This window comes from Haplochromis burtoni, unplaced genomic scaffold (assembly GCF_018398535.1).
Source record: "Haplochromis burtoni strain Fernald_Lab_line unplaced genomic scaffold, NCSU_Asbu1 Contig_29, whole genome shotgun sequence".
NCBI lineage: Eukaryota > Metazoa > Chordata > Actinopteri > Cichliformes > Cichlidae > Haplochromis > Haplochromis burtoni.
The window spans coordinates 3,349,261-3,362,410 of record NW_024582390.1 but is presented as its reverse complement, the minus strand read 5'-3'; the positions used below and the strand labels follow the sequence as shown (position 1 = coordinate 3,362,410).

At 40.3% G+C, this 13,150-nt stretch overlaps 1 protein-coding gene across 1 annotated transcript in view; it reads right to left on the bottom strand.

Moving 5' to 3' along the window:
• Positions 1-4,978, bottom strand: part of LOC121814246 (glutamate decarboxylase 1-like) — an 11,358-nt gene extending 6,380 nt beyond the window's left edge. The window contains exons 1-5 of the mRNA XM_042219230.1: positions 4,499-4,978; positions 3,450-3,616; positions 1,780-1,842; positions 614-769; positions 45-287 (exon numbers count right to left, since the gene is read on the bottom strand). Coding sequence (XP_042075164.1) covers positions 45-287; positions 614-769; positions 1,780-1,842; positions 3,450-3,525 — 538 coding nt within the window. The 5' untranslated portion in view covers positions 3,526-3,616; positions 4,499-4,978. The remainder of the gene's footprint in view (positions 1-44; positions 288-613; positions 770-1,779; positions 1,843-3,449; positions 3,617-4,498) is intronic.
• Positions 4,979-13,150: the final 8,172 nt, after the last annotated feature.

The following is a 13,150-nucleotide window of genomic DNA, read 5'->3' as shown; positions in this document are numbered from 1 at the left end:
TAATGAAAGTTATTGATTAGCGCTACAGTCTGCAGGCCTCATACCTGTTCTCACTCCATATTTCAGCGTGTCTCTGCAATCCACTAGGATCTGCTCCAGAGACTCAGGCTGGTCAGAGAGCTCCAGGTTGAAGCCCTCAATGCCCTCCAGCAGCTGGTGGGGATGGTGGAAGTCCAGGACCTTGGTAGACCTGTCAAAGGTCTTCCGGATGTAGCTGGTGAGGATTTCCACGACCTCCAGCAAGAACTGCATGGTTGGCTCCTCTCCATTTTTGGCAGGTAGCAGCTCTAAAAAATGACAAAGGTCATCTGCATTTATTTGTGTTTTTGAGTTCATCTTTTTTTCTTCTTTTTTAAATTATTCTTTCTGATTTTTACATGTTTTACAATTTTATTTTTATTTTTTGGGAACCTCAGGATCTCCCTACAACTTATTACTTTTATGTTTTCATTTTCTTAAACCATCAAATTCAATAAAGACATTTTTGAGAAAATTATTCTTGCACAAGAATCCAAGAATTTCCCACAGGTTTATGGGTGAATTTAGGCCTAATATATAATGATGATGTTAAAATATAACGAACATACGGGTTTTCTTTGTATTTTAAGCCTACCTCTGGCGTACAGATTGGAGAAGTCGGACTCTGTTCGCCTGAAACGCGCCTCTCCGCCGCTGTTATCGCAGGACAGCAGGTTCCTGGCTGTGCGCTCCTTGAAGGAACTCACAATCCTGCTCCTCTCCTCCAGATTGTTGTTCTTCTGCAGGAATCCTAAATATGAAGAAGAGGAGTCCGGAGGATGAAAACACTTCCCAAACATGATGAGAGCTGCAGCTTTCCCCACTATAACATGCACAATAACGAGTACTTCTGTTTTCGTGTTTCTCCAGTTTATCTCGTCTCTCCCGCTTTCTCTCTCGCTCTGTCCTTTCTCTGCCTTTATTTTGAATGAGAAGAGGCTCCCATTCTGTCCTATTCACGGACGGGTGGGGTTTGATACCTCTTTGGGAGGTTGAAGCCAGTGACATCAGCACCAAACTCCAGCCAGGCAAAAACAAATGGCTGTCGTTTAGTGAATGTAAATTCTTATTAAGACACGTTGTGCACTTTACTGTGCAGCGGAGAACACAAGTAGTCATACATTCATACGAATATATGAATACAAATAAAACAATACAGCTAAAAACCTCTGACATTTAATTCTAAATAAGAAATCGTTGTTTTTGTGTTTCTTTCTCTATTTTGGCGCGTAGTTGTGGATTCTATTTAATGACCATAACAAAAACCAGTAAAACGTGTCGGTGAAAGATACCAAAAAATAATTGTAGTGCGCACTGGTGCGTGACATTCACCAGTATGGTAGCTGTCCTTGGTTAGTTAGTGTCAGGCTCAAATGGACTCTGAAGGTGGAAATCGGAAAATCCATCCCGCATAATTCCCTCTTTAATTTCATCAGCTCTGACTCGGGCATCAATTGATGGGTTTTTGGCAGCTGAAGCATTTTTTCCCATTTTGTGTAAAATGGCGAGATGAGATTGGGGGGTGGGGGTAATTTAATAAACTGCTTAATGCTGGTTAGTCTTGCGGGTTTTTATTCGCGAGGAAGGGAATTAAAAATCTAATTAGAGCAGCAATCAGCGCTGTTTCCAAACGAGCCGCGAGTAAAACGATGCAGGCCGTGAAGCCTACAGTCATGTTTGTAGAATATTAGCTTCGATCATTGAGAGATGCAGATTTATTCAGAAAAAAAATATAATATTGGAAAAAAAGGGCGAACTTACCACATATTTTCATCCCCAATTTTCTAGTACAGCCATGCGCAACTCCACACCAAGCATCATAACCTGACATTTAAAGGAGGGAAAACTATTAGAGAAGGCCTCACAGAAAGAAATGCACTCTTTCATTTTGAATGCATTTATTTATTTTTTAGCTTGAACAGTTACACATGAAAATAAATGATGAGAAGAAAATGAGAATGATGAAGAATGCTAAAGCAAAAGAAATAGTTTCTTTGGAGTATTTTAACATTTAGCCGCACTCTGGGGGGCAGTGCTGTATTTTCAGCGCCTGTCACCGTTCATGACCTGGGCATGGACTTAAAATTAATTAGCTCTTTGATCCCATGCCAGCTTGATTGAGTGAAAAGATGCTGGTTAAAAATGCAAGCGTGGGTATACATGAGCCTGCCGGCCAGTGACAGATAGAGAATTACTGTGTTATCAAGTGCTTCCAGCCAGAGAGGGGATGGGGCACCTTGGATGGGAAGCAAAGGCGAAATCCTCGAGAAAAAAAAAGAGAAACACAGCAATTTAGGGGTGGAGGGAGTGCAGGGGTGGGGTGGTAAGAGTGGGGAGATAGGAGGAGGAGGAGGTGATCGGTCCCATTCCCACATCCCAATTTAACCCTTGCTTTGGCTCATTAGATAAATCATCGCTGGGCTCAGCTCACTGGACGTACTTTAAAAGACCCCCCCCCCCCCCCCCCCAACCCACTAGAAATGAGACAGAGAAAAGAAAAATAGAAAAATGAAAAATAAATAAATAAATAAATAAAAACAGGCTGAACAAGCATTTTCATATAGGATTAAAAGCACACAATACATTTGCAGACGTGCAGATGTATAGAAAAGCCAGGCAATGCATGGGCCTAATGTGAAGCAACCAGCGCAGTGCATTAGAGACACATATACTGCACGCGCAAAGCCATTCCTACAGGTTACCCAAGATCACACAGGACTGGAAGAAACACAGCAAAAGCTTAAATTCACCAGCATCTGTGCTTATTTCACGTCTACACCTGTTACATGATTTTAGACCCCAGACTCGTGCTTGTATCCGCTGCCAGTGAAAGGACTGCACAGTGCCCTTTCTCGAAGGCTACAGCGCTCAAGTGTGCCATTAGGAGCAATTTATTAGGGCAGGCTTTTAACAGCAACTTCAGACGCAATTTCTATTATTCCATGAAGGCACTTTAATTTAGAAATGAGTAAAAACATAAAATAATAATAATAATAATAATAATAATAATAATAATAATAATAATAATAATAATAAAAAATCCTCTCTCTCTCTCTCTCCGGTGGTGCTCCTCCGGGCTTGTCTTCCAGGCTAATCGCCTGCAGTGTGATGTTAGTAGAGGACATCATTTTCTGACAGCAGCACTGGTCTGCCACGCAGATGCCGGGAGGGGTGGAGGGGGGGGGTGAGGGGACCGTATGGTGAATGAAATGCAGCGGTGATTTGTGGCGAAGTAAGCTCTCTATCTCTCTCTCTCTCGCAAATGGCAGCGGAATTTTTCTCTTTCATGTTCTCCACCCCCCCCCCCCCCCCCTCCTCCACCACCACCCGCACTCTCTCTTTCTCTCCCTCCCTCGATGAAAATGATTAATGGCATTGCCCACAAAGTAAATAGCACACGTGAAATAGCATTTTATCTGTAATGGACCTACTTGAGCCCGGTGGCCGTAAATTTGTCGAGTTGGGATCCGGATCGCCGCCAGAAGAGGAGGGTGCAGACGCCGCCATCACTCCCGAGACCCTGTGCCAAAGTCCTCACCTCAAAAAGCCTGGTCACTTTTTTTTTCTCCTTTATTCCCCTCCCAAAGCTGTCTCTGGGCTATCCAATGACAGGGGAACAGAAACAATACCGCGTGTATGACTTAAAAAACAAAAATGTGCCTCTTCCTCTTTAACACTGAAAGAGATGCTCAACTTGGAGACTCTGTGGACGACAAGGGCACAGTCTCTCTAACAAGTTGATTTGGGGCTTCAAATTCTCAGCCCAAGCTACAAAAATAAATGTATAACTAAAACATTACCACTTTACGTTTACGCACAACTAACAGTTAACTATTTAATTAAACCCTTTCTGACAGAATCACATCATTTCAGTAACATCGCTCACTGCTCAGGAGATCTGAATGATGGTTATTTTTTTACCACAACAGAGCTTATTAATAACCCTAATTATTCTGGCTAAGCTATTAAAAATGTAAAACATTTAACCATATTGTTTCTGGATGTTAGGCCGAAAGTTTAAAAAAATATGCAAATAATATAATAATAATATTAATACTATTATTTATTTATTTATACTTTCTCCAATTAATATCATGGCCTTATTGGTAATCAGTCATTAGCTTGAGCCACACTAATATCAATGACAAATATTAGTTCAAGGTGATCATTCCTCTCACCGGCCCAGGTTAAAGTCAACCCACGGAAATAGACGACGTGCATCTTCATTCCCTCCCCCCATGCGGTTATTAAAGATTCAAATATTATTTTTATATTCGAAACCTTTTCAAAAATAAAAAACACAAATACGTGCAATTTGCGTGCAAACTGGGCCAACGTGTAATTTAAACCTAGAAGTGTCAAAGGAACCTCTCCCGCTTTATAAAAACACCTGTTAGAGCATCGATGGCAATAAAGGAGACTTTTGTTGCGTGCTGGCTTACTACAGTAAACCCTGAAAATGAAGAATGAAGCCACTTACCGCGTCTATGTGTGTCCAGGTGAACAGGTACAGTCCAAAAAACAAAAAAGAAAAAGAAAAATTTTTTGTGACTAAACTGAATCCTGGACGAGAGCCTGCCGCGCTCTTCCACTCAAACAAGACGAAGAAGAAACAATAGACCCGAGTCCCGGCTCTCCGTTAGATCCGACACAAGGTGACCTTGCTTGTGTTGATGAGACTTTGATTTGCTGACATTTAAAGCGAGCTTTGTCTTTCTTTTGTCACTGCGCACGGATGACTCACGGTGCTACCTCCAGCGGTGCAGCATATCTGTGAGGCAGCAGAGCAGTCTGCAGGTGTGACACTGAATGGCGCCGCTTTCGGCCCCCTAAAGAGCCACTTTTTTGGGGTGTGTGGGGGGGTTGCTTGTCTCCGGATCTATACAGCTCTGGTCTGAATCCTAGTCACGAACATGGAGTTGAAGTTTGATTCCGTGAGCATGAGGAGGGATCAGGATCTTTAAAGGGGGGAGGAGGGGGAGCGCTGCTTTTTTTTTTTTTGCGCTTGTGGAAAAAAACAAGAGGGCATCACACAAAGCGACACAATCACGAGCCTGAAACACTCATTTTGTTGCTCTTGTTTATTTATTTATTTATTTATTTATTTATTAGAACCCCACGAACACCACGAGGGATTCTTCTATTTCAGCACATCGAACGGGGAATCAATAAGAAGCCATGCCGAGCAGTCCCAACGCCACGTGTGATTAAATGCAGAACATAGAGCTGTCACAAACATCTTATTTCCACACTTTCTGTGCAGACAGATCGGTGCTGAGCGGTGAAGATGTAACCTACGACACCAGCGGCGCGCTGACACGGGCGAAAAATCCACAAGGTGGCAGTGAGAAACCAAGAATGGGTACTCCAGGAGCCCAGCACAAGTGGTCTATTTCCAGAAATACTCCATGAATCTAATTATAAACTGGCCCATTAATCTGGAACACGTCACCGTCATACGTGAAGGCACGGGACATGAGTGGACACGCACGAGGCGGCCAATCAGGAGCAAAGATCACCCACTCCTGGATTCTGGGAGATTTGTTATCCTTGTTCTTCTGATGATGGATCATCTTGAAACCGATTAAAGGTCACATCACACGCTGTGTCACGATCTATAAAAACTGTTTTTGAGACTGTGGTGTTTTCAGCACTGGACAGCTCCATTACAGTCTGTGGAAAAGGCTTTAAGAAGCCTACAGCTGCCCAGCTCTGACTTCCCTGAAGACAGTCAGGGCCAGAATAACCTACAACTACAGTCAGGGGAAGTTGAATTGCTTGAACTTTAACAATATCCACATGTCCATGTCTAAAGCATCATTGACCACTTTAACTCTACATCATGCTAATGCTAAAAGGTTCATGGATGTAGTGAAGGAGGACATGCAGAGGGCTGGTGTGGCAGAAGGGGGTAATAGGGACGGGGTGAGATGGAAGCAGATGATCTGTGGCAAGACTTAAAGAAAGAAGAAGATTTACAGGGTACAATTTAAAGTCCTCATACTATGAAAAAATATGACATTTAAGAATTTCAAATTATTACTAAGCTTTCTGCCAAACTAATAATTGGATTTATTGGATAAACTTGGATTGTGGCTGTGTGGTTGTGGTTAAAGGCAATTATCTCATAAACATCAAGAATATAAGTAAGTAGGTACATTTTATTTATATAGGACATTTAAAAACAAAGTGCTTTATGGTTAAATAAATGGTTCAGTGCAGTAACAACTTATCTGCCAACCACAGTTCAGATCAGCTGTTTCCAAGACCTTGAAACACAAAAAGGCATGTATTTAGCTTGGGTTCAAAGACAGTCACAGTTGACGCATTTCTGAGGATCATTCCAGATTCTTGGTACAGCGACAGCAAAGGCACAACCCCCTTTTTTTTAAAGAAGCTTTGACTGAAGAATGGGACAGAGTGACTGGGAAGCAGGCCTTAATGATCTTGAGGGAGTGCGTGGATGAAGTGTATCTACCACATATGCAGGTGTGGAAACATTTAAGGCTATGAACACAAACAGTCTCCCTTTATACTGGATTGTGTAACGCAGAGCCAATACAAGGCTGCCAACACTGAAGTAATGTAATCTCCCTCTCTTTTTCTTTTGGATTTTGGACTATTGTAGACAAGCAAGAGCTGACTGATTAACTCCACAGTGTGGTGCATTACAGCAGTTCAGTCTGGATGTAACAAAATCACATACAACCATTTCCAGATCTCATTGTTTTAAGAAAGATTTTAGTCTGGAGATGGTTCTGAGCTCAAAGAACCAGCTTTTGATCGCAGTATTAATTCATCTGTCGAATTTCAAATTAGCGTGCAAGAGCATCCCAAAGTGGGAAAATCTGTTTTTAATCTGTGCTTTAATAAAAGAACTTAAAGAGCCTAAGTTATCCTTCAGTCCATCAATTAATACTGGAAGGCCAAAAAATATGACCTCAGTTTTGGACCTGTATAACTCCAATAAACTGTGGGACATGCAATAATTTGTATATCCAAGATTCACTCATTGAGATGCTGCTGTGTACTTAATTATACTAACAGATTGTAAGTGGTCCCATTTTGTTCTGAGGGAAAATGCAGCATTTTTTTGTGTCCTACTCAGCACTAATTAGTTTCTAAGGATGCACTTTGCTAACCAAGCTTGCTAATATTAACTCATAACTTGGCACTTCAGCCTCTCATCCAGATACGTTTCATAACTCAGAAATGCTAAAACAAAGGCTTTAGAAGCCTTGGCTGCTGCTACTTTTAATCTTCTATATACAAATTACAGCTAATGTGCAAATAATTTAAGGTTCCTGGTTCTGAATCTACCGATTGGCTGGGGTCCTTTCTGTGTAGAGTTTGTATTTTCTCCTCGTGCCTGCATTGATACCCTCTGGGTACTCTGGCTTCCTCTCAAAGACCAAAGACATGCACGTGAGTCTTTGTCTGTATCTCTGGGTTAGGGCTAAAACAATTCAATTTCAGTTTAAATTTATTTATATAGCTCCAAATGAAAAGAACAGGTGCCTCAAGAGACTGACTGAAAACTTGTCCTGTGATATGCCCCAGCACCTCTGTCACCCTAAATTGGATAAGCAGAAGAAAATTGATATTTTGCAAATATCAAAAGCAAACAAGCTTTAGCAAATGTATAATTATTTAAAAAAAATGTACAGCATTCAGTAATTTGCTATCATTTCACTTCACTTCCAGCTTTATGCATTTCTTCTCAGTCACATCTTTATACACCTATCTGCTTCCAGGAGGTCTTTACTAAGAAGCAGCTGCTGAAGTGTTAAACAGGGAGAGTGTAACCTGAAAAGGAGGAATTATAAAAACAACAACAACAACAAATGATTAAAAACCAGAAGGAATAAGAGTTAAAGTTGATCTCCACCAGAAGCTGTTTAAACTGTCCACAAGAGGGGGCAGAATTCAAGCATCTACTATATATAGCTAAGTGAGAAGGAGGAATGAAGGAGCTTTCAAGGAGGAAAACTGTTTATCCATTTCTGTTTTTGTGGCAGTAAGAAGGAGACCGTGTGGGGTCCAGTTGCTTCCCCCTGAGCTTGGAGCTGGAAGTGAATCTCCTTTGATCCTGACTTTAGTCTTTCCATCTCTGAGTCAAGGCTGCACAGATCTCAAGTGCCACTTTATAATCAATGACTTTACCAAGTCGTACACTATAAAGTTCTCACATAACAATATGCAGACAAGAGACGAAATTACATTTAAACAGCACAGATTAATCATTTGCCATTACAGTCACATCTTTTGCTAACAGTTAAACCCAGAAAAACAACTCTTCTTTTGCCTGCAGCGAACAGACCCCTGCTGAGAGACGAAGCAAGGTGACGTTCAGCTCTTAACCTGGAGCTCAGCGCTGTGGATTAAGGGTAAAATGGGCTAACACTGCACTGTGTGAAAATCATCGTTTGATCTTATTAAAGCAGGTGAAACTATGACACCATCAACAGCAATCATAAAACTTTCAGGGCCGTAGCCAGGATGTTTAGAAGACCTCGAGCTATCAGTCCAAATCCCAGAGTTTCTCCCTCTTCTCCAAAACCAAAACGAAAGTGTTTAAAACTGCTTTTATTTCTTTCACAAATAGAATTATTCAATTAAGCATTTAATTGCTAGTTATTTACAATGCAGCATGTAAAATAAAATACTAAGTAGTTATCTTGGAATCAATGAGGAACAGCTTAATCAAAAATTAACTTATAGAAGGCCTTTGTGCAGCCCTCTATATTTAAGCCATCTTTGACCCGATTGGCTGTCCTGTGAAAACAGAAGGTTTGGACAGACTGTGGGTGGGGCTTACTGCTCAAGATAATCAGCTCTCATCAGGGAAACTGAAGCCCAAGCTTGTGGCTCACAGGTATTGGTTATATCTGCACTAACCTCATTATCTGAAACTTGTGATCTTTATAATAATAACAATAATAATCTCTGACAAAAAATAAGGAAAAAAATAACAGATCCACTTTAAAGACATCTTCTGTTAATGATTAAATGATAGATATTTGTAAATTTACATACTACTGTATGCTGCTTGCTCAGTCATTCATGATTACCTTTACACCACATGACAACATGATAACTAAGCATGCGCCATAAGTGCACCCAGTAGAGTTTTTTTCATTTAGGATGATGCTCAGCTTCAGCCTGCATCTGAAAAAGGAAGTCAGTGCAAAAATGTCCTAATTCACTATACCAGCCAGCAGGGGGCATCTTCTCTGTTTTCACAAATAAATATACCATCGGAGAGGGGCACACTTGCTAACTTGCTTTAAAACATCAATAAACACGTTTCTGATTAGTTCAGGGTCTGAGTCGATGGTTTCAAGTCTTATTTAACAGGACATGAGGTTCATTTTGTACATTTTAATCTAATTTAAGTTAAAAAAGCATAAATATTTCAGGTGTTTGTATCAACTCTGAAACTCTGAAAATGGAAACATCAAGAAAGGCTGGTTTGAGTATTTCAGAAACTGCTGATGTACTTGGATTTTCCCAAGCAACCATCCCTAGAGTTTACAGGGAATAACCTGAAAAAGTGAAAACATCCAATGAGCAGTTGCAGTTCTCTGGGCCAAAAAAACATGTTGGCTACTGCAGAGGCCCAGATTTGCATTTGGCCAAAGCCATTTCCCACATATCATTTCCCGCTTTCCTGTCTGCTCTACTATCCTGCCAATGAACGTTAAAGGCAAAAAATAAAAAAACAAAAAAAGATAAATGCCTTGTTGCTGTCAGGGAGAATGCCCAGACCGCTTCAAGCTGACATCAATACAACAGAAGAGCATCTCCGAGAGCATCTCCACACGTCAAACCTTGAAGCAGACGGGTTACGGCAGCAGAAGACCACACTGTTTCCCACTCCTGTCATCATCTAAAACTGCTTTCTTGCTCATAACAATGACTTCATTGTACTCAAAGGCCTCGACGGTTAAAAAATAAATAAATCTCAAACCAAAACGTATTTGGGATGTGGTGGCAAAGAGATTCACATCATGAATGTGCACGTGATAAATCAATTGCAACTCTGCAACGCTATCATGTCAACATGGACCAAAATCTAAATGTTTGCAGCACATTGTTGAATCAATGCCACAAAGAATTAAGGCAGTTCTGAAGGCTAAAGGGGGTACTTCCCTTTTTTAAGCAAGGTGTACATATAAAGTGTCTAATGAGTGTACACATTTAATGTACAGACATAAGAGTGGCATCTTTCGTCACTGCACAGAAAACAATAAAAACAAACTGTTTAAGCTGTTAGGAATAAAAACGGCTTTTTACTTCTTTAGTTGAAGTTCACAGAAAAATAATTCCTCAGTGTGGGTCAAATTTAAACAGGGTCAAGGACAGAATATAAACACTGTTAGATCCTGACTCCTTAGGGAATAAAACGTGTCCAAGGGGAGCTGCTGGTTCCAGTCGCTGCACTGCATTGTGTTACTGGGGCATACACTGAGCAGCTGAGTAAATGCTTATCAGCATTTAAACATATTTATGTAATCAATAAAGGAGAAAAGGGAATTAGTTATAAAGAAAATGACATGTTTTAATTACATTTTAATCACTGTGTACTGATGTATAAAACATGGGGCCCAGCGTGAGACTCAGTCTGTCTGACCTCTTACACATAAATCTCCATTCACGAGTCCCCCTTTTTAATCACAACTAGCATGAAATTTTCTCTTTATCAAAACACTTTTATATGTCTCGATGCAAGAAGTCAAAGTTAGAATCCAATTTAACAATTTTTCATGGTTTAAATACCCAATAGCCTTTTTTCCCCCTTAAGAGCCAATTAAAACGTACAAAAGTACAATCCTTTAATTTTCTCATAAAAATGTAAATGGCTCAAAATGACTGGTAGCAATCAGAGGAATTATTTCACACTGGAAAATAAATCGCAGCGTCTCCATATAATCATACAGCAATGACATCTGCGATGTAGGAGAAGTACAACATAGGGATTATATTTCTTTCGTGTTTCTGATTCTCTCTCTCACTGTTTTGCTTTACAAATGGGATGAGGTCATCCTGATTAAACTACAATATGAGGTTTACTACCGTCGCCTGATCAAGTCCGTTTTTTAACCACTGAATACGGTTTAAACGGGGCCTCCTGTGAGACATGAAAATCACAATCTCCTTCTCGCAGTGAATGCGTAGAAGAGCTGAAATCGAGTTTCTCGTGTGATGCATTTCCTCAGCGATTAAAGTGTCAGAAAGCATCTTTCATTCCTATGAAGACAGTTTTAGGATAAGGGCGAAAATTACAAATCAATTTGCTGACTATTTGTTTTCAATGATTTGTTTGCTCACTTTTATCCAAGCCTTGCAAATTCACAGTATGTGAAACTATTGCTTTTCACAAAAGGGAAGCGCCAAGTATTCAGAAATTAGCCAAGCAAGGAAACCACAAGGTAAGGCCCCTCGTTTCAGCTGGCAGGCATTCAGATTTAAAATAAGGAGGTTTAATATTTTCCATCTAATAATGACAAACAGCAGCTAACCTCAGTCACAAATGTGTTATTCATGCGGATAATGATAAACAGGACAGAAAGCCTTTTACTGGCTCCAGTCTTTGCAAGACATCACCAATAAAGAGGAAAACACAAACCTCTGCAGTCTTCTGTCTCCAGCACCGAAGCACCAAAAACTGCAGTTCTTCCAATGGAGGCCGCTAAACTGGATCTCTTGACAGTGTTTGGGGTGCTGGTTTCTTATTGGAGCATCTTGATGAAATTATCTGACAAACAAATGATCTGGTGGTACAGCCCATCTATGCTCCTGTTTTTGTTAGTGAAACTTTTCTTGCTTAGGACTTGATGGATGGATGTAGCTTGCTAGCACTGACTAGCTTGGCAACCTTCCGAGCTAAAAATTAAGCTAACACAAAAGTGGTAGTTCCTCCACTGGCTCAAACATGGAGTCAATCCCTTTAGACGCCCATGTAAAACGTTAAAACTTTACCTCATTAAAAAAAAAAGAGTCATGTTTAGATCCTGGTACAAAACATTTTTACCTTCTATGGATATTTTCCCCCCCATTATATGAGCTCTGAGTGTGCTGGATGTATTTATAACTCATCCACATGAATATTTGACTGAAGGGTGTGGCTGTTTTGATTGACAGACATCCCAATATTGGTATCTGGAGCCAGCTGTGTCTGCTAGGCTTCATCCACTACTTTGAGTGATTAAATTGGACCTCTTCGCTCTGTTTGTGTGATGCGGGAGCCCAGCTAATTTATGGCTTGCTTCTGTTTTAGTGAGAGAAATTCCAGCATTTACTTGTGCTTTAGTAGTACAGTTTGTGATTACTGTTTGCTACCCAAGCTAACGAGTGTTAGCTGATAACTTAGTGCTCCACCCACTGATTATAATGTAGCTAAGTTAATGGCATATTTGGTGAATAATTTTGACTCAGAATAAAGACTTGAGGCCAAACTTAATGAACAAACTAATCTATATTCAGGTAAGCAGCAGAAACCAAATGTCCATAAATCCAAACAAGGGAAACCAGACAGCAGGAGAACAGTATGAGCGACACAATGTGATGAAGAGCTGAGGAAAACTAAGGGCTTAAATAGATACACACTAGGTTATTGGGGAGAGGGGACACAGCTGTGTAAAACAAAACACAGGTGCACAGAATCTAGCTAAGAAGTCAAGGGGAAACAAAACTAAAGAAAACACTAAATTAGCAGTTAACAAATTAAAACAGGAAGTGACTAAACACAGGACGCATAAATGCAAACACAGAAGGAGAGGAAAAATGACTTCGTGGAATAAATAGTTACTAAAAGTACTAAGAAAACACAACCTGGAAATATCATGAAAAAGTCAAAAGAAAAAAAAGACAATAAGGCCTGAATATGAAAATATAAATAACAGAAAATATCAAAATAAACAAAACTTAAATATTAAACTTGGGTGGTCACAGACCCCGAAAGATGACAGTTAACTTCTGTCTTAAAGAAGCCAACGTGGCAGCAGACAGATAGTTCGACCTAAAGCTTTAAACTGTGGAGTCTAAAACCGAGATGACATCACGGTGGCTACGGCTTTTTTAGGCCACTGTCTAAAAGCACACTACTCTCTGTTCTTAAAAAAAACACAAA